Source organism: Lemur catta, chromosome 7, assembly GCF_020740605.2.
Source record: "Lemur catta isolate mLemCat1 chromosome 7, mLemCat1.pri, whole genome shotgun sequence".
NCBI lineage: Eukaryota > Metazoa > Chordata > Mammalia > Primates > Lemuridae > Lemur > Lemur catta.
Genome location: NC_059134.1, coordinates 79,457,761 through 79,481,284, shown reverse-complemented (window position 1 = coordinate 79,481,284; position 23,524 = coordinate 79,457,761). Strand labels below are relative to the sequence as shown.

The following is a 23,524-nucleotide window of genomic DNA, read 5'->3' as shown; positions in this document are numbered from 1 at the left end:
TCCAAGTTAACAGGTCATATCACAACATGGGGAAAAGGTTATACGTGAATAATTACCATAAGACAAAGTAGTTTGTGGTAGGGTATGATATGAGAAAGAAAAGCATGATTAAGCTTTGCAGGTATAGGCTACTCAGTCCTGGGCCAGTGTTTAGCATAGACACAAGTACTAGCTAAGCTTTTAAAATTAATTTAGATAAAAAGGAATTATTCCTATACTCTCCTAGAATGTGATCTTTGTGTTATTTAATATATATGTACCTATTTGAATAATAGAGAACAAGTGTTAGTATATCCAGGGTGGTGAGAAATGAAGAGGAGGTGTGAAAGATATCCTATGCATAATACTGTGTTTGATATAATACCATAATTTGCAGTTTCTCTGGAGAAGGTTCAACCAATGTGACTGTGCAAGAGACAGGACAAAATACACAATTGGTGACCTCTAGGAATTTGTCTTTTTTCCTATATTCTAAAAGAATATGCATTAAATATATCTAGTTCCTTTTGTGCCTTACAGAGGCATAGTGGAATGTGCATAAAAATGGAACCATTGTTTCAGTATCATGATATTTATCAATATTGCTTGCAGTCTAAAAGCCCATACTGTATCAGTGTAAAAGATAATCAGTATGAAGGTTATCCTCCTCATTATTTTGTGCAGACAGTAATTATTTTTCTTTTAAAATCCCAAATCCAGAGAAATACTAAAGTCTATAATGAGTAGCAAACAAACTGATATATTATGTATGGGTAGTGTTATGTGTGGGTGTGTGATGGGAATTCTGCAGTCCTAAAAGGAAATTAAATTCAAAGTGTTTTGAGAAATTGATTTCTTGTTGTGAGGAGAAATGCTTATCAATACTCACCTGCCACCGTCCATCCTCATATCCAAGGGGCCATCCTTCCGAAGGGAAAAACCTCTTTCAGGAGTATCAAGTTGCATGGAGGAACACCCAAGATCCAAAAGAACTCCATCAAAAGTCCCTGGCTGAACTCCAGCTTTCATTAATAAGGCTTCTGCCTGGCTGAACTGTCCCAGCATAGCTCGGATCTGTTTACTATGAATAAATCAGGAAATAGAGAAAACATTTTCTTCTATTAAAGTCTTTCTTAAAGTCTGTGATCAATGGCAGGGAGCACATTTTATTATTAGATGATTTAACCAACATATATTTACTAAGTGCCAACCACATGTTTAGCACTATATAAAGACATAGGGATACGGAAACTATACATTTTGGTTTCAAACACCAGGGCTATCTTAACGTAATTTTATTATTCCCCAAAACACATTATATAGCTTTGTGAAGTGATATTATACATTAATAGATTAGAAAAATTTCTTTCTCAGACCAAGTCTTCCATTTTTTCATTAAAGAAATTCTTAAATTGATGGGTAGGGAAAAGCACATGCCATTCTATCAAAAATAACTTTTAATAAGGGTAAGTCAATTTAAATATAATAAGTAATAAAATAAATCATAGAAAAAAGATGTGTCAAATATGATCAAGCCACCCATGTTAACCTTCTCCATGTTTTTATAATTTAGGATAGGGGTGCTATGCATCTACACACTTGAAGAATGAAACCATAACTAAAACAAAGTCTCCTTGCAGGAGAAACATTTTAGCTTTCAGCAGGGATTTTTAAGTGAACGAAGCACTCAGAATCAACAGACAGGCAAGGAGTTGGGATCACCTTGCAGCTATTCTAACTCTCCTTTCTACACAAAGTGAGATGCTGCCTTCAGTGTTCTTCAGAAGTCCGAGGGCAACTGGCATGCATTTTGAAAGGGGAATGAGAAGAGAAAAATTGGGCAGCACTCTCAAGACCTCATTCTTTCTGTTTAAGGCTCGGTGGAGTCAGTTTGGATTTTAACAGTGTTAGGGAATTTACATCTATGATATTTACTTATAGTGTTTAAGGCTAACTTGACAGCTCACTGGTTATTTTTATTTCAAAGTATTATGGAGGTACGAATATTTTTGGTTACATGGACAACTTATAATGCTTAAGTCATGGTTATATGTGTGCCCGTCACCCAGATACTGTTCATTGTATCTGTTAGGTACGTGTTTGCCCATCTCCTCCTTCCCCCTGGTTGATTTCCATTGAGTTTTACTTTCCTCTATGCTCATGGGTTAGTTCCAATTTAATAGTGAGTACATATGGTGTTTATTTTTCCATTTTTTAGATATTTCACTTAGGATAATGGTCTCCGGTTCCATCCAAATTGTTGCAAAAGACATTAAGTCATCCTTCTTAATGGCTGAGTAGTATTTCATAGTATACATATACCACATTTTGTTAATCCACTCATGAATTGATGGGCACTTGGGTTGATTCCACATCTTTGCAATTGTGAATTGTGCTGCAATAAACATTTGAGTAAAGGTGTCTCTTTGATAAAATGACTTATTTTCCTTTGAGTAATACCCAGTAGTGGGATTGCTGGATCAAATGGTAGGTTGACTTTTAGTTCTTTGAGGAATCTCCATACTGTTTTCCATAGGGGTTGCACTAATTTGAAATCCCACCAATAGCGTATAAGCATTCCTTTCCCTCTGCATCCACACCAGCATCTACTGTTTTTGGACTTTTTAATAAAAGCCATTCTAACTGGGGTAAAATGATATCTCATTGTGGTTTTGATTTGCATTTTCCTGATGATTAGAGATGTAGAACATTTTTTCATTTGTTTATTGGCCATTTGTATATCTTCTTTTGAAAAGCTTCTATTCATATCTATTTCTCACTTTTTAAGGGGGGGGTGTTTGATTTTTTTTCTTGCTGATTTGCTTGAGTTCTTTGTAGATTCTGGTTATTAGTCCTTTATCTGATGTATAGCTTGTGAATATTTTCTCCCATACTGTAGGTTGTCTATCTGCTCTGTTATTTCCTTAGTTGTGCAGAGGTTTTTTTTTTAAAATTTAATCAAGTCCCATTTATTTATTTTTGTTGTTGCTATGATTGCCATTGGGGTCTTCATAAAACTCTGCCAATATCTAGACGAGTTTTCCAAGATTTTCTACTTATGGTTTCATACCTTACACTTAAGTCCTTTATCCATCTTGAATTAATTTTCGTAACTGGTGAGAGATATGGATCATATTTCATTCTTCTGCATATACAGTTTTCCCAGTGCCATTTATTGAATGGCAATTCTTTCCCCTAGTGTATATTGTTGTCTGCTTTGTCAAAAATCAGTTGGCTGTATGTGGATGGTTTTACATCTGGGTTTTCTGATCTGTTCCGTTGCTCTGTGTCACTATTTTTGTGCCAACACCATGCTGTTTTAGTTACAATAGCCTTGTAGTAGAGTTTGAATCTGGTAATGTGATGCCTCCCAATTTGTTCCTTTTGCTTAAGATTGCTTTGGCTATTAGGGCTCTTTTATGGATCCATACAAAGTGTAGAATTATTTTTTCTAGATCTGTGAATATGACATTGGTATTTTGATGGGGACTGCATTGATTCTGTCAATCAGTTTGGGTAGTATGGACATTTTAACAATGTTGATTCTACTGATCCATGAGCACGATATGACTTTCCACTTGTTTCTATCATCTGCAATTTCCTTCCTCAGTGTTTTGTAGTTCTCTTTGTAGAGATCTTTTACCTCCTCGGTTAAGTATATTCCTAGGTATTTTATTAACTTTGTAGCAATTGTGAATGATATTGAGTCTTTGACTTGACTCTCAGCTTGACTATTATTGGTGTATAGTAATGTTACTGATTTGTACACACTGATTTTGTAAACTTGGACTTTGTTGAATTTCTTTATCAAGTCTAGGAGTTTACTGGTGGAATCTTTGGGGTTTTCTAGATATAAGATCATATTTTCTACAAAAAATGATAGTTTAACCTCCTCTTTCCCAATTTGGAAACCCTTAATTGCTTGACAGCTCTGGCTAGGATTTGTAGCACTATCTTGAATAGAAGTGGTGACAGTGGGCACCCTTGTCTTGTTCCAGTTCTTAGCGGGAATGCTTTCCACTTTATTCCATTCAGTATGATGCTGGCTGTGGGTTTGTCCCATACAGTTTTTATAATTTTGAGATATATTCCATCTATGCCTGATTTGTTGAGGGTTTTTATCCTGAAAGAGGGCTGAATTTTGTTGAATGCTTTTTCTGTATCTATTGAGATAATCATATGGTCTTTGTTTTTACTTCTGTTTATGTGTTGAATCACATTTATTGATTTACATATGTTGAACCATCCTTACATCCCTGGGATGGAGGCCACTTGGTCATGTTGGATTATTTTTTTGATGTGCAGCTGAATTTGGTTTACTAGTATTTTATTGAGGATTTTTGCACCTATATTCATGAGGGATATTAGTCTGTAGTTTTCTTTTACTTTTTGTGTCCTTTCCCAGCTGCACTCAGAGACAGAATGGGCAACCAGGGGCTGTGGAAAAGTTTTGTAATACCAAGAGGTTGGGATGCCCCTTAGTTGCCAGGAAAGATGTGACTGGCTTGTCTGGATAATTCTTTGGCTGGCAGGGAACTGAACTTCCTAATCAACTGTAAGCAGAAATTGCCCCGATCTCTTTGATAAAGAGGTTGTTTGCCTCGGGAACATTATCTGCAAGGACATAGTGGGAAGGGGAATTTGTAGTTAGGCCATTTGAGAAAAAAATTAATTTATTTATATATATTAAAAGTATATTTCATATGTATGTATATATTAGATATATATATTTCTTATAAATATATATGTACATATCTATCTCCTACCGCTTCTGTTTTTCTGTAGAATCCTGATGAATATCATACTTCATCTACTATTCAATGTTAACATAAGAGTAAAATATTCTGAAAACAGTATTCCTGGCAAAAAAATAAAATAAAATAATAAAAATAAGAGTAAAATAAAATTATGTCTCTTGTTCACTGAACTCCATTTGCACAAAATGCTGTTTTCCCAGATGTCAAGGAATATATAACACTAGGCCTTAATTTGAGGTTTTTATACCATAGTCATCTAGGTCATGTTTGAACATTTTCAGTAATAAGAACTCACCACTATTTCTATAACTTTTGTCCCAGTATTACTCTATATAAAACAAGTTGAAAACCTATTCCCCAGGGCAGCCTTTCACACATCTACTGTTAGCTACTATAAGGGATATTTTTGGGCTACCTCTTAATTTGCAATCTCTCTGTTCCAATGGGACCTCAAAATTTCAGCCACATATTTTGGGTAAGATTGATCATATCCATGATGGTTTACCTGTCAACTTGGCTAGGCTATGGTGCCCAGTTATTTAATCAAACACTAATTTAGGTTTTGCTATGAAAGTATCTTGTAGATGTGGTTAATATCTTCAATCAGTGGACTTTAAGTAAAGGCTATTACCTTCAAGAAAGGCCTTAAGAGCAAAAACTGAAGTTTCTCAGAGGAAGAAGAAATTCTGCCTCACGAGTGCAACTTCAGCTTCTACCAGTTTCCAGACCACTGTCCTACCCTACAAATTTCACACATGCCAAACCCCACAATCATGTGAGCATATTCCTTGAAATAGATTTCTTTATAGATACCAAATATATATATACACACATTATATGTATGTGTATATATATAACATATATATCATATGTATAAAACATATCATATATATGTATATATCTAACTCCCATTGGTTCTGTTTCTCTGGAGAATCCTGACATATTTTTAAAGCAAACTTCACAGGTCATTGATTATTTTATCAAATACCAATGGAGAAAATGATTTTCAGATCAAAATCAGAACAATGAGCTGTGAAGCTCAAGAAGTGACAGATTTTTTATTAGCTAAGCTACTCTGCATATATCCTTCCCATGGTCACTATAATTTGTTCAGAGAGTGGCATGTGTCACAACTCTGTCCATGAGATATAAAATATTCCTAGAGATTTGGGGAATGAAGATTTCTCTTTCTTCCGTTGAACTACTAGGGGAAGAAGTTGTTCTAACCTCACTTGATATGAAAGAACCAGCACATAACTCTGATTATTGCTGGCAGACCAGAAGATATCTTGTTCCAAAAGAGGGAGAGAGTGTCAGCCAGTTTTGGCCAATACTGTAGAAAGCAAAGAGAGAAAGATTAACCAGGCCACTGAATTGAGCCTCACTAAAACACAACCTGCCTCTGAACTTCTGTGTCATATGAGCTCATAAATTACCTTTGTTATTAAAAACAGTTTGAGTTGGTTTTCCTTTTACTTGCAACTGAAAACATCCTAACTACTATATCATATTCCTCAAGTATTCTTTTCTCTAACCCATACATATCTGGTTTCTTCAGCCATTCTCCATATAAAAAATCTTTTACTATGCTGGCTGCTCTTTTCTGAATGTGTTCCAGTTTGCCTATGTCCCTAGATCTGAATTCCATAATGATCAGCACAGAATAAATTCTTGCTTTTCTTGTTCTAGTTATATATTAATAAAGCTCAAGATCAAAATAGTTTTAGAATTTATTTCGCACTGTTGACTTAACTGCCTAAATCCCTTTAGTCTTTTTCAAATGCACTGCTGCTAAGTCTGTTTCCTCCATACTGTATTTGGCCAGTTTTGCTAATTTTTTTCAATCTAAGTATAATTTCTACCTCATGCATTTTGTACAGCCCTTTTAGGATTCAAGAATTATCTTTAACTACAGAGATCTTTTTTATACTGTAACAAAAGCCTATAACAAATCACTACTGTCCAGTCTTAATTCCTTAGACATTACAGCTATTACCTTGCTTGTAGCTGATACACTTGTAAAATAAACATAAGATCTGACAGAGGATGTTTGCATTCTTGGGTGTCCTCAAGCTTAACTGTTTAATACACGATATTCATATGGTTTCATGATTCACCATGAATAAATAACAAAAATGTAATTCTTGTGGTACAAAACTCAGTGTACAAGTAGGAAAAGATCATATGAAAAAGTAATTATGATGCAATACCACAAAATAAATCATGTGTTTAAGGTAGAGTTTTCTTATACTACATCAACTATGTGTTTCTAGAATTGGATTGTTCTCAGAGTAAAGGAAACACCCACAAAGATTGTGTGGACCAATCTGTCGAAAACTCAGTTCCAACTTCAGACCCTAGGGCATTATCTCATATATACAATTATGTTAAGGCTAATTCTCCTGGATAGGCAGATTCCATGCCCACTTTTCCTTGCTTTCTTGCCCATTTCCCTCCTTCTCTCTCCTCCCTCCCTCCATTTCTCTCTTCCTTTTTATTCCTGCCTTTCCTCCCTTCTTTTTTTTCTTTTCTTTCAAATTTTAACTTTCAATATTTTTGCATATGTATTTTACAGATGTCATAAAACAAGTAACGCAAAAGTATGAGTTAGCCAGGGAGGATCATGACGGTCACAAAAATAGATAAGCCATAACTACAAATGTACCATTTGTTCAAATCACTGTTATCATCATTTGTCACTACTCTGTGCTCTCTAGGATGTAAGTAGAATGCTGCTTGTGACTCAGAGTACATACTAAATGATAATGCAACCCCATCCCAATAAAAGTCAAGAGACTTAGCAATGGAATGCAAACAATACCTCTGTTGTGGGCAGCCATCTTTGAGGTTCTCTAACTGTAATAACTATTGTTAATCCCGACACTGGCAAGTCATCTGCACTTGGAGTACAAGTTACGAGTCTGTTGTACTATAAAGGACTAAGGTGCTCTGGTATATATCTGAGGCTGGCACTGTAAGAGTAGCTACTACTCACTGTGTATTTGATTTAGGATTGAACATGGAACTTCATCATTCTTCTAACTGCATAGTCATAGGGTTAAGAATAAATTACCCACTGGGCGTGGCAGCTTACACCTGTAATCCTAATATTTTGGTAGGCTGAGATGGGAGGATCACCTTGAAACCAGGAGTTGGAGACCAGCCCAGGCAACATAACAAGACCCCGTACCTACAAAAAAATAGAAAAAAAATCTGCTGGGCATGGTGGTGCATGGTGGTAGTCCCAACTACTTGGGAGGCTGGGACAGGAAGACTACTTAAGCCCAGGAGTTTGAGATTGCAATGAGTTATGACGATGCCACTGTAGCCCAGGCAACAGAGTGAGACCCTATCTCAAAAGAAAAACAAAGAATAAATTACCCCACAAATTATAAAAGTAAATCCAACCCACAAGGTTGAGTATCTTGTAGTTAATGAGTACTTACCCATCTTGGCTTTAGAAATCTAAAACTCTCATGGTTTATAAGGTACTTGATACAAAGGGGTTTTAAATACTTTTTGCTACCCAGGAATAATTAATTTCATTTCAGGAATAGAAGACTTATTTGTTCACACTCAGGAAAAAAAATTGGGCTGGTGGATAAAGAAATTTAAAAATATAAAGTCTAAACATAAATTTTCAAGAAAACTCTTGAATTTGGAGACGAACTTTCTGAGACAGCAAGGGAAGGAAAACATCACTATTATATTTATTCTCCTAGATAAATCACTATTACATTTATCATTCTTCCACCCTAACCAACAATGTTAGGTAAATGCATTAAGTGATTATATACCTTTAATATCAAGTATAGTAGTGAACATATCCATAATACACGAAGAAATGTGGAATCTAGACATACAAATGAAAAAATGGTACGTGAAAATGATTAATATTGATGGTGTTGATTCTCTCTGAATCATTCAATTTTTGCTTTGTAACCAGCCACCCTAAATTTAGTAGCTTAAAACAACAATTATTTATCAGCTCATGATTCTATGGGTCAGCAATCTGAGTTGTGATCAGCTTGGTTGTTCCTTTGATAGTGGGTTGATTGAGGCTTAGGTGGTTCCATATGGCCTCAGCCACATGTCAAGAAGTTGGTTAGGGTGAAAATGATGACTGGGGCCTATGTCTCCAGCATTTAGTTGGCTAGCCCAGTTTTCTCTACAGTGGGGTCTAGTTTCAAAAGTAGCAGGGTAGGACAACCTCAATGCACAAGCACTTTCTACATTTCTGACTATGGCTCATTTTCTAATATCCTATTAGCCAAAGCAAGTTGAATAGCTCTGTCCATATCCAAGAGCTGTAGAAACAGACTTCAATGCTTGATGAGAAGAGCAGTAAGGACATAAGGCAAGGAATATATATAGAAAAGAGAGGAATTCTATGGGTATATTTGCAAACAATATATCACCCTATTTTTGCATTTAGGAGTTAATTTGTAATTAGGAAGGAGAAAAGATTTTTTGATTACAGGGTAGTTTCCTCTGAAAGGTATCACAAGAAACATGCAGTGGTCATTGGTGACTGACACTAGAATTCTTAAGTAGATTAAAGGGCTGGGCTCTAGTGCCAGAAATATAAATCTAGGCAGAGACCAGAGAGGAGTCTACGGCATAGGGGTCTGGCAACGGCTAACCCATGATAATCTGGGAGTGGGTGGTATGTTAATAGTAGAGGTTCTGTAAGAAGGCAATGTGTAGGGACCAAGTCATGTTAACATTAAGTAAGTGTGGCAGCAAATAGGAGGATTCTAACTATTGGCCGGATCTTCCCTAAAATGAATAATGCAACTAGTGAAGAAATTGAGGTTTGAGGTATTAAGGCAGGCATATAGGAAGAGATTCAGGTATGAAAGAATAAATTAGAGATGTAATGTATTAGAACTGTCCGTCCAGTCACTAAAACTGACATCAAGTCAGGAGTAGCAGCAAAGGCAACTTGAAGCTTAGGTCACCTAAGCTACAGATTAGGTCACCTTCAATTCATTATTAAGAACTCTGTGGTGAAATATGAAGGCATGCTGAGCTAGAAAATGGATGTGCAGGGAGCTCTGATCACGTGGACCAAAAGGAAAAGTAGACCAATACAGAATGGAAGAGAACCAACATTTCTTAAGAAGCTGCCAGAAACAGTACCTAGATGCTCAATGAAGTTTGTTTCACTGAACTTAAAGTGAATTGAATCCAGGGTTCACTCTATCGTAAACTTTAGTTATCCATTTTCTGTGTGCATTTGAGGACATACTTAGGTGATAATATTCCATAAGAGGAAAAGAAGAGTAAAATTCAAATAGCTCTTTTGGGGAGAAGGTCTACTTATTGTGGATGTAAGTGCTTCTCACATCAGTATCAACATTAATCCATGTTAATCCAAGTGTGCTACCTATCTGCCAGTCATTAAATTTTACTGGTCTGTAGGCAAAGGGCAGAGGTATTAGCTGCTTTTGCCGCGTCAGGCTTCCTCAACAAGGGATTTAGAGAGAGCCAAAACAGTACATGAATGTATAGTTCATATCTGAGCAATAATAATAGCAAACATAGAGTGCTCTCTATGTGCCAGAACCTGTGCTAAGCACTGTTACTTATTAATTTATTTCAGCCTCGTGGTAATTCTATGAGGTAGGTGATATGATATTACAGCCCGCATTTGGCAGATAAGGAAAGAAGCATAGAGAGTGAAGTCACTTACCTAAGTCATACAGCTAGACAGTGGTAGAATAGGAATGCAAAAGCTCAGTCCAGGCCAGCTCCAAAGTCTATGTTTTTAATTACTACACTGTACTGACTCTCAAGTTTCTATTTATTTAGTATCAACTCAGATCTCCAACTCTCTACTATTATTACCTTGTCATGATCTACAGATTTTGTCTTTTTTTATTAAAATGATTTAATTGTTTTTGTTTGCCATATCTTCATAGCTACAGATATATGGATTTAGCATTCAATAAATACTTGCCAAATGAGGCTTATCTACCAGGTGCTAAACACCAGAACATAAAAATGAACAAGAGCACACACTATAGAAAGGTATATGGACAAACACATAATCACTGAGGAGGTAGTTTATTTTTTCTTAATACAACATGGTACAGTGGAAAGGGAAAAATGCATCATAATGCTTATGTTTAAATCTTGGCTCTGCTACTTATTAACCCTGTGATATTTAACAAGTTACTTAATTTTCTTCAGTTTCAGTTTCTTTGTATATAATGTTGCTTAATTTCTTCCCTTCTGAGGCAGCTCAGTACGGTGGAAATACCTCAACAAGTTTCGGAGTCAGACTGAACCAGATCATGATTTTTCCATTAAGATTCAGACTTCTCATTCATAGTATGAGGATGATAGAACAATTTCAACCTCACAGAGCTTTTGTGAAGTGCATATTAATTAATTTACATAATAGCATCTAGTAAAATGCCTAGGCATAGAAAGGCCTCAATAAATGTTACACCTGTCTCCCTGCTCCAAGCTACTTTTCTTTCCTTAGATACAATTTTATCACTATGCTGGGAATTGAGAGTTGGGAGCAATGGCAAAGATTTGTTCCTAGCACACCACCTCCAGGGCATACCACCTGTGACCTTTTGACCACAAAGAATTTTTCTCCAACCTCCCTTACGTGTCACTATTGTGCTATATTTCTCCTTCCATTTCACTATGCTACTGTTACAGTTTGAGAACTGTTCATCTTTTGATATGTTAATGTTTACCCCATAGAGCCCTTTGCAGACATAGCTATATCCAACATATTTTGACTATTATATTGATAATTACTTCTAAATATTATTAAGCCATATCCTTGTCAAAGATTATTTCCATATACTTTAGAGATGGAATGAAATATATTATTTTCTGATCTGCATAATTTGCTCAAAATTTTTGACAGTATTATCTTTACTAACCATTGTCTTTCCCCTCAGGAAATACTTTTAAAAAACTGATTTAATGATTCATTTGAAGCTCACACATTGACTTAAGGAAATAAAGTACATTTTAGAAACAATAACATACAATTGTACTTCTATCTCTCAGCAACTTTTTTGAAATATCATCAGTGGAATAATCTTCCCCTGTTCTAGAATAACAACTTAGCAGGTCCCATAACTTTCCCATGCATTCACATATAATAGTTAGTCTTATGGACATTGTGAGTTGCAAATGTAGTTGGCTCAGAAGTTAGACTGTCCAGTGCTCAATTATAAAAACAAACAACAAATGAATATTTACTGAGCATCTACTAAATGTCAGACATTTTTCTAAACACCAGAGCTTACATTCTGAAAGATCATCAAAATCAACACATTCAGAAACTTCTATCTACAGCAGTTTAGCTTGATCAGACCCATGCTTCCACCAAAAATTACTATTAATAGGAAAGCTGGATAAGATAATTACAATTACCTGTTTCAAGGAATCAGAGAGATATAAAAGCAGGCTAGGAATTGAGAGACAAAAGTGAAGTAAAAACAGGTGAGCCCAACATTGGAGCAGTTTCTCCCTTAAGGGACTATTTATTTGCAAGTGAAAACTGAGTGCTAAGAAACTGAGCAGAACTTTTGGTAGCTTCATAAGATGCAGGAGATTAATGTTAGAGTTCAGAATCCATCATGGTTGATATGACCAGGTAATAGTGCCAGAATTTTAGTTGGGACCCTAAAGAACTAAACATGGAATAAAACTAGTAGAAGAGTAGATCCAAAATAGATCACACCAGTGCTGAAATCCAGTTTTCAATGGGCACAAGCCTAATGCATTAAGGTGATATGTATTAGATGAATCAACTGCGAGAAGCAATATTAAATGGTACCTGGACGAAGATATCTTCCAGGCCCTTAAATTAGCTCCATGATTTTTAAAAAATATGTGGGAAATCCAATAAAAAATTACCAGGCAGACACAAAGATAAGACCAAATATCAAGTTCAAGGAAGACATAACGGAAACACACATATAGGATACAGAATAAAGTTATTAGAATGAATAACTGGTAAACATGCTGAAGAGGATAAATTAGATATTTTTATCCCAGAAATGTCCCTGTAGAAAACAGGACAATGAAAACCAGACCAAATAGAAAATAGAAAAATATAATAATTGAAATTAAGAATTCAATAGATGGGTTTAAGAGTAGCTTAGAAAGACCCCAAGAAAGGATTAGGGACATGAAAGAAAGTTCAGTAAAAAATATTCAGACTGGAGAGAGGAAATAATCTGGAAAATATAGAAAAGAGCATAAGAGACATGAGACATGGTGAGAAAAATCTAACATATATAAAATTGGAATTTAAAAAGGAGGAGAGAGAGAATGGAGTAAAAGCAATGTTTAAAGACATTATGGTCCAGAGCTTTCTAAAATGATGCAAGATTTCAAGCCACAGATTCAAAAACACTATAAATTCCAAAGAGGATAAACATACATATAAAAACAAAAATGAAAAACTAGGACCATCAGAGTAAAATTTGACAAGGCAAAAGGAAATAAATTATTAAGAACAGGCAGAAGAAAAAAGATACATTACATTCAAGGGAGCAATAGTTAGAACTAAATAATGGAAGCCAGAAGACAAAAATAATAATTGACAATCAAATTTCCCCCCAAAATAAAAGGGAAATAAAGACATTTTCAGATAAAGAAAATTGAGCTAATTCACATTCAGGAGACCTATATTAAAAGAAATATTAAAAATAATTTTCTTTAGGCAGAAGGAAAATAATCACAAATAAAAGCAAAGAAATGAATAATGAGATGAAGAGCAATGGAATGTGTAACATATGAGTAATTCCAGATGAAATTTTATTGTACAAAATAATAATAATTTCTGGAAGTTCAATATATATTTAGAGTTAAAATACATGGTAGTGGCACAAAAAGCAAGTGTGGAATAAATGTAGTTAACATGATCCAAGGTCCTTACAATTACAATGTTCAGAAAGAGGTAAAAGTATTAATTTATATTAGATATTCCTAAGACAATCATGCACATTGTGATTACTAGAGTATACTCAAAGAGAATAAAATCATACACAGAAAATGAGCAAACAGAATGAGGAAGTGGAATAATTTTTATAAAGATAACAAAAGAGAGAAAAAGGAACATAGAAAAGGTTGGACAAATAGAAAGTGAAGGAAGATGGTAGGTAGATTAACTCCAAATATGTCAGTAATTATATTAAATATTGCTGGACTAAATATTCTAATTACAAGACAAAGAGCGTCACATTGTATTTTAAAAATCCAACTATAGGCTGATACAATTTAAATGTTAGAAGTCAAAGAAGTTGAAAGTAACATACAAAAAGATGCAATGTAAACACTAAACAAAGGAAAGATGGTATAGTTATACTATTATCAAACACAATAGACTCTAAAACAGAAATAGTATTAGAACTAAAAAGAGGTATTTTATCAATATGATTCTACCGGAAAAACATGCCAATTACACATTTTCACATATTTAATAAAATAGCTTCAATGATAGACCTAAAAGCAGATAGACAAACAATCATAAAGGTAGATTTTAAAATATCATTTTCAGCAAATATAGAATAAGCAGACAGATAGAAGATTTGAAACAATTAACAAGGTTGATGTAATTGACAGATAAAAATTCTCACACCCGAAAACTATAGAACATACATACTTTTAAGGGTACATAGAGTATATAAAACACAGACTATATGCTGGGGTTAAAGACTAATCTCATCAAATTTCAAAGGACTCATAACATATAGATTAAATTTTCTAAACATAGTGGAATTTAACTAGAAATCAGTAACAGGAAAATAAGTAGAAAGCCCATAGATGTTCAGAAATTAAGTAATATACTTCAAAATCCATGGGCAAAAAGATTTATTTTATGTACAGTGTAGTTTTCTCTGAGTAACAATTATCAGACAGTATTTGTAAAATGCCCTTAAACTGTTCCTTCTATGATTTCTAATATGTCTGGCTCCTGTATGCTGGAACCTCATTTCCTTTAGACAACTTTCTCATCCAATTTTGTAGTAAGCTTAGTGCGATAATTAGAATAAGAAGTGTCCATCTCTCTTAGGCATGATTTTCTAGTACTTACACAGTCCAAAGCAGTTTAGATGAGTTCAACCTCTAAATAATCACTATGCACACACACTGACAAAATACCACATTGATTCTATCAGTTATTAAGGAAATTCTATCACAACTTAAACATAAATAGTTTTCAATGCTTGGCATTTGTGAAGCAGCATGTTTGGATGACTGCCTAAATCCAGATTTGATTGGGCCAGATGATTTAAACCAGTGGTCTCTAATTAAAGGTGAGTATCATAAACATCTAGAGAATGTTTACAAATTACATTTTACCACCAACCCAAAGAATCAACATCAAGACAGGTAAGCTACATTTGGGAGATTTTCCTGAGGGATTCTCATTTATAGCCTCTTTAAGTTGGAGCAAAGCTTAGGTACAGCAAGAAAGAAAAGAGGTTTTGGCATGTCTATCAAGACGATGAGGAATGTTATACTCAAGGTTGATGGCAACTTTTATCAACTAAGTATGTGAAACAAACATGAAGTAAATGAGTGGGAGAAAATTAAACACTTACTATTACAGTAAAGGATAATGGCTGTCACATAGGCAAAGGATAGCAGCTGCTAGAAACACTGAGGCTTGGGAATTAGGTGTGTGTGTCACCCACCTCCCAGAGATGAGAGAAATTCAACTTATTGTCAGTAAACAATAAGGTCTCTCATACAGAAGTGGTATGGGGCACTAAAGAGTCTTCATAAATTGACTGGGCCCAAACTTTAGAGTACAAGTCTGAAATGGCCAAATCACACTCTAATACCTGCTGATGGATGGACTTTAAAATGGCCCTAAATTCAATTTAAATAAATAAAAAAAAAATCACTACATAAAACCATGTATCCAAAAATGAAAGAAAGATCTATAATGGAAGTTGACAGTGCTTTTCAAATGGAGAAACCAGCTATTAGCTCAAAATTACAGCTCATGAAGTCTGGTGTTTGAATTTTCAGAGTAATGTACATATTATTCTACTCTATATCTGTATTCATTATAATGTAAAATAATGTTTAATATATTTGTTAATAAGACAAATAGATGCTCCAGAAAGATATACTATGTATTTTCTGCAATCTTGAATAGTCACTGGTAATGCTGCTGACTAGTAGAATATTGATATGATACATCCGGAGAACGAAGAGAAACCATGCAAACCTTTCTCCTGCTGGTGGTTCTTATTAGCTTCAAAACTCAGTATAGTTATTACATGTTGTAACAAGAAGATTATGGAAAATAGTTAACGCTTTTAGTCTAAGGAAAAGAAAATATGCCCTTTCTGACTTCTGAAAAAAGTTCATTAAAACCTAAAAGTTGGTAGTGTGCATTTTAGTGGATTTTCATCTTTTTTTAAGTTCAGTGGAAGTAAGAAAAATTCATTCCGTCTGTAAATGCAAACTAATTAGCTGAGTGTATTTCAGAAGAAAATTTCTTTTAGCCATATTATTTTCCAGTGACCTCTCTCCGAAAGGGCTTTTCTGTACTTTCAGGTTGCTGAGTTATACACCTATAACGACTGTGTATCATTTCTCATTTTAAAAAGATATGCAAGTGGACATTAGTATGAAATAATCTTTTAAACCAAGCATTAATTTAATTTAAATATATCTTAATTGCAATTATTTTGCAAAAAGGTGATTGAGCGATTAGATTCAATTTGGACATGCAATGCAAGAATAATCCTTAGGATCTGACCTTTTTGTCAGATTAATGTTGCTTAATACATCATCATGTTCTGGTCCATAAGATTTCATTTCCTACATTATTAAAATATGCTTCATGAAATATTTTTAGGTACAGTACAGTGTGCTTATATTTATGTCTTTAATCCATTTAATAACATTAATAGACATATAGTGTCCAAATCATTAGATTTTAAGGAGTTTATTACTATAATAATTAGATTTTATTATTCAAAGATTATTAAGTTCAAGTACAAAATATCCTCAGCCACTCATTAAATTTATATATGTGATATATAAAATAAATTATTCAAAAATCTGGAGGTTAACTATGGCTGTAGGTATATATAAAAATAATATCAGTTTTTGAGCATAATAGATTTATTTATTTATTTATTTATTTGCGACAAGGTTTCATTTCACTCTGTTGCCTGAGACAGAGTGCAGTGGTGTCATCATGGCTCACTATAACCTCAAACTCCTAGGCTCCAGCAATCCTCCTGCCTTAGCCTTCTGAGTAGCTGGGACTACAGGTGTTTGCCAGTACAACCAGCTATTTTTTTAAAAAAATATTTTGTAGAGACAGAGTCTTGGTATGTTACTCAGGCTGGTCTTGAATTTCTGGCTTCAAGAGATACCCCTGCCTTAGACTCCTAAAGTGCTAGGATTACAGGGGTAAGCCACCACGCCTGGTGTCAATTTGTTATAATTTCTTTTAATTTAAACCCTGCATTACATTGCAGAAAGTAGGACCTGCTGATAATAGTGCAAATATAAAAAATGACTTTATCTAAGACCATATTTTCTTGCAGGAAATACCATAGTAATGTTCCACATTACTATAAGTATATATGAATACAGTTAGAAAATCAAAAGAATAAATCATCTATACTTTTAAGTTTAAATTTTGAAATAATATTCTTCTGTATAAGATAAGTAGTACTTTTGAGATTTTAAAGAAAATCAGTCTGTTGTAGACATGTTCTGAATACTTCTATACATCAGGTACAATGCAGATAGACATGGAGGTAACAAAGTAAGACCCAGTCCCTGTTCTCAAAGAGCTCACTGTAAATAATACTAGTACACAACTTTATGATTCACAGAATATTTTAACTGAGATGATCACATTTTTACCTTCATCATAATCTTATACATTATATAATGTAAACATTTTTATCCTTGAATTATAACGATAGAAACATGGGCTTAGAGAATATTTTTGCCTATCTTTCTATCAGCTTACCTAGCATGCTAATAGGAGACAAAATGAGCGCTCAATATTTGATAATGGGTGAATAAAAAAAATTTCTCAAGGTCACACAGCTAGTGGTGGTAAAGCTAAGAATTAAACCCAGGTCAAGTTAATTCCAAGACCAAGATGTCAAAGGATTACTATAGATAGCTTGTAAGGGTTGATTCAGGGCATCTGTTTACATACCTCTGTGATGAAACTGATTCAACAACTTCTTAATATAGTAATTCTTGAGCTATGTATACATCTTTTAAAAAAAAGTAGAATGATGTGCCAGGAGAAAAAGTCTATTCATTGCTCTAGTTTTAGCATCCATCCTTGGGGGGCACAGGGCACTAAAAAATGGAATTACAGAAATCTAGCATCCATGTCACCAACGTGGATGGTTAGGTCACTGGCAGGTATTATGAGACAGAAATCATCTGTCTGATGATAACCTTATTGTGTGCTTGAGAAAAGGAAAAATCTTGTATCAGAATTAATCAATTAGCCTCATATCAGCACAATTAGGTTTCCTGGAGGGAACACATATCTCAACTTAACAAAAAGCAACAATAAAATCTGAAAAAACACAATTTTGCAAAAGTACTCAAATGAATTCATTTGGATTTTGGTTTCAATTATTTGGGTTAATTTATTTGTGTTTAAATGAGCTTTACGATAAATATTTGCTGAAAGGCTATTTGTAGGATTGCTGGGCTTGGTGTCAAAATGTCCAGAAATGCTGTATGACTTCTTTCTGTAGTTGGGCCTGTTTAATCATTATAAAATGCCAGGGCTGGACTTAAAAGATCTCTAAAATTACCAGGAAGTTCACATTCAGTGATTTCTGAATAATAATAATTAACATTTATTGAACGCATACTATGGGCCAAACACTGTTTTAAAAACACACTTTCCTTGAATTTGATGATTAAAGCATATACTCATCAAATATATCTATGAAGTAGGTGCTATAGTTTCCCCTCTTTTTTTGGTAGAGAAACTGAGGCAGAAGAGTTAAGAGACTTCAGGAAGGTTACACAGTAAGTAGTAGAGCTGGGATTTCAACCCAGGTAGTCTGGTTCTAAAGTCTGTGCTATTAAACACTATACCATATTGCCTCTGCAGACAAGAAGAGTTAGAATGTCCAGTAGCACTGATGGTAGCTACCATCTGATTTTGCACTATGTGCCAGACGCTGAGTTAAAAGCTTAATGTTTGTTATTTCATTGAATCCTTACAAAACAATAATCTTTAAGGTAGTTATTACTACACCTATTTTACGCATCAGGAAACTGACTCAGAATGTTGAAATAATCTGTCTATTGTCAATAGTAGTGGAAGGCTGAAATTCTAACTGGGGTTGCTCTGTTTTCAATTCCTCTACTCTTAACTAGTGTGAAATTTTATCATGATGCTCTGTAAGAAATACACTACTTTGGAGCTGGAACTCATCCTATACACATTTTTGATGGTTTTTGATGGATTCAAGAGGAAAAGATGGAGTTTGAACAATTACAATGGACTGAAAGAGTTACTAATATGAAGTTAGTTCTATTAAAATTATATATAATGCTAGTTAGCTTGATTTAGCCATTCCACAATGTATACATATTTCAAAACATGTTGCACATAAGTATGCATACTTTTTGTCAATTAAAAATAAATAAAATGTTAAAATACAAAAAATGCAGATATGAAAAGTTATCAGATGTCTTCTGATTTATAAAATATATATAAAATATTTGAATTTTCCAAGGAAATGCCATCAATTCAACAATATGTGAGGATCAATAAGCAGATAATGCATTAACAATAACAGCAGTAATAATTGTTGAATTTAAGGTGTCAAACTCGAATGTGAATGAATTAACTTTCTTTACTTAAATACAGGCATCTCCTCAGCTGACATAGCCAAGTTGTTCCACAAACATGAGTCTGGCAATGTTTTTACACAGGGTACAGGGCAACTAGGTTACTCAATAAAAATATGAAATCTTTTCTTCTGCTTAATTTCAAATGGTGGTCCCATCAGATCCAATTTAAAATGGACTGGCCAAGATCAGCATGTAAGCTGGCACTAGTCTGGCTCAGGAGGTCAAGGGACTTTAACTTCACACGTGAATGCACAGAGCATATTTTAGTACCTCTGGGGCAAAGAGGGAACGTCAAGACTAAGGAGGAGGAAAACCTGTCTGTAACTCATTATATTACATTTGTACAAAATGATATTACCTCTATCACTTCCAAAGAATCTACTACTAATAGTAAACAAATGAAATGTTAAGGGGTCCTTTTAAAATAATATCAACAGCAATAATACCAACAAATGTGGCAGTACTATGGATATCAGTATCCATATCCATAGTAATAAACAACAATATACACACAATTCCCTACCCTAAAATAATAATCAGTCCTAAAGTTGAGAAAAATAAAACTACAGTATTTAGCTTTTGAGAAGAAACTTTTAAAAGGCTCTGTATGTATAATAGGACATATACACATATATAATCACATATTTAAATATATTACATATCTTAAGGATGAAAGGCATATGCATGTGATATAAACACACATGCATATATTTGTGTATTATATATAATTTCTTAGTACTAAGAGGAGTAAAAATCTAATTGGTCAAAAATCAGTCATAAAATTTTAACCATGTTTCTGCAAGAAACAGCAGTGCCAAAGGGTAATGCATCGCTAATGGTTTCCAGTAGAATAAATAGCTACTCTGACGTCAAAACTTTGTTACACTCCAATAACTGGCTCACTTGGGGTTTCAGGTACAGCAAGTTACATGTCAGTTTTAAATAAAGTTATAAAAATAGAATGCCTGGTGAACCATATTGTCGCTATGCAACCTGATACAATATGATTTATATCCAATAAAATGTTAACAAAGGTGATAGATTATACCAAAATAGTATCTGGTGGTTTAGGATGCCAAGCTTCTTAAATTTCAAATGAAAAAAATACCATACCTTACTCCGTCTTGTATATAATTGAGTTATGCACTGTTAGCACAAATGTCAAATTAGAGATATTTACATATCCCAAAGACAAAGTGATTCTTACATAGCTAGATCTCTCTTGATAGTTACAATAATAATATTCTAACCAGGGACATGAAGCAGCAAGGAATAGTAAGTCTACAGAATGTAAAAAATAGATTATTATTTTAGTTCATATAGAAATATCATTTTTCAGAAAGGATATTGCTCTAATATAGGAATTTACAATCAAAACAGAGGCATTGTACTGCCTTATGATAGAACTAGACTTGAAACTAAATTGAAAACCCCTGAAAGACATGCTCCAATTATATATTTAATAATGAAAAGATGCTAATTGACACAGTTTTATTTTAAAGAGAGTACAAATGAGATCTTATAAGGCTTGAGCAATCCATCAAACAGAATGTACAATCACAATGATGATGGTTTCAGTGTCTTGCTATGGACTGCATAGAGGATATTCTGTAGGGGAGGGAGAAAAATAAAATGCCTAATCATTTCAGCAACAATATTTACTTAAATAATATCAAAACAAAGCAATATATATTTATGTTACTGAGGAAGACACCAATTTCTGTGTAAGAAAATATTTAAATTTTAGTATTCGCCAATTATTTCTATTCTAAAATAGAAAATATTTTATTTTCATATATAGACATTTATATAAAAGTGTTTTAACCATGAAATAACACACAAATCTATTGCTATATATGCATTATTTGATTCTCTTATTTTTATATACTTTGTATAAGGAAGGCAAGGAGCAGGAAGTTATATAAATTCCAGTGCCATTATTCATCGGATATTAACTTCAGCCAAGTTAGGTAACTGCTATGTGTCTTACTTTTTCTTTTGTGCAAGTAGAGATGACAATGAAATGAAATAATGTATACAAAGTCTCTAGAAGAATGCCCATCACATGCAATGTTCTGGACACTGTTCTAGGCTACTGAGAGTCATAGGCAAACAAAACAAAGAATTCTGTCTTTATTAAGCTGATATTCTAATGGTTGTGACAGATCATAATAAAACCTTACAAATAAGTAAATTATATAGTTTAACAGGTGAAAAATAATATATAAAATACAAAGTAACATAAAGTACAATGACCATAATTCAGAGGCATGCCTGGCAATTTTGAGGAGTAACAAGGAAGCCAGAGTGACCACAGCAAAATGATCAAGGGGCAAAGTAGTAAAGAGCTGGCTGGAGTAAAGGCTGGACACTGTAGGGCCTTGGAAGCCACCGTAAGTTCTTCATTCTTTATAAAACAGTTAACACCACAGAGTTGTGAGCAAAGGGATAGCATAACTTGACTTACATTTTAAAGGGATTATTAATGGCTGTCATGTTAAGAACAGATTAAGGAGAAAAGAAGACTAGGTAAGAGGCTACTGCACTGATCCAGGTAAGAGATGGTAGTTAGGAGTAAGGTGGTTATCAGTGGAGGTCACGTAGTCTGTCCTCATAATATATTCTGAAATTAGAAACAATAGGATTTCTGATGGATTAGCTGTAGAATGAGAGAGGAAGAGAGAAGTCAAGGATGACTAAGACAATTTTGTCCGGAGCAACTGGAAGTATAGGGAAAGCTATAAGTAAAGCGGGCTTCAGGTAAAGATCAGGTGTTCAGTGTTAGTCACATTAAAATTGAGATCTCTTCAGACATCCAAGTGGAGATGTAAAGAAGCTATTTGGATATATAAGTCTGGATTTCAAGAAAGATGAGTAGTATAAAGATAATATTTGAAGTCATTAAATTTGATGAGTTAATTAAGAGTATAAATCTAGACAGAAAAGAGAACCAAGGAATTCCAACATTATTACTGAGAAAGGAACACTGATGAAATTATGATTGACATGGTGTATATGTGTTTTTAATATTTATTAATAATAATATTTATTAAGATGCTTACCAGATACTGCATTCCTTCATGCATGTGTGTCTGGGCTCTATTTAAAAGATAATAAAGAGGAGGCCTACAGGGCAGTTTCATTGTCTCCCCAACTGTATCATGCTTTTCTCAAAGGTCTCTCTATCCTTTCTATGGTGATGCTATCGAGTTTCTACTTTTAACAGGCTACAGATTTCATCATCATAGTTCAGTTGGATAGTTTAGACCTTATAAATTTAGGAAATGAGACAAGGGGAAGACTCAGGGGAAGTGTGAAAGTAATGAAGATCATGCCTGTCTAAGATTCATTAAATAGGACTTATTTCTAAACTTGTATTTACAGATTTCAAAATACTTGTTTTGTTTTGTCCCTGTTTGCTAGAGCATCAGCCATCTTTGGTAATTCACATTTAGTCATCCCCATGATACCACAGGGATTCATTTCACAAAGTCTCTGATTGTCTCATTCCATATAATACCGGGCCACCATTAGGTAATCAATAAATTATAGCTACTTTTATTTATATAAAGCAATACTACAAGTAAATTTTTAGATATGTAAAAAAGATTCTTTCCTCCGATATATAACTCCTACACATGGTCATATCCTGTAGTCAGCATTTACAACTTAAATGTTACAAAAGAAAGATCTTTGAGCTCATATAGTCTAACTAACTCCTCATTGTATAAAGAGAGAAATTCAGAAAGGGACAGTAACTTGTCCAAGTTCAAATGACTAATTAGCGGAAGAACCAATTCTATTCAGAATTGAGGTCTAATGCGATGTTAGAAGGGGCTGTGAAGAGGGTACAAAAAGGACTATATTAAGAAAACTGCATTCTAGGGATTATAATATAATCCTTTACATGTTTATCCTCTAATATG

At 34.0% G+C, this 23,524-nt stretch overlaps 1 protein-coding gene across 3 annotated transcripts in view; it reads right to left on the bottom strand.

Annotated features, from left to right (window-relative positions):
• Positions 1 to 23,524, bottom strand: part of METTL15 (methyltransferase like 15) — a 185,437-nt gene that overhangs the window by 29,635 nt on the left and 132,278 nt on the right. For all 3 annotated transcript variants that reach the window (XM_045557710.1, XM_045557711.1, XM_045557712.1), the window contains exon 5: positions 869 to 1,060. In XM_045557710.1, coding sequence (XP_045413666.1) covers positions 869 to 1,060 — 192 coding nt within the window. The remainder of the gene's footprint in view (positions 1 to 868; positions 1,061 to 23,524) is intronic.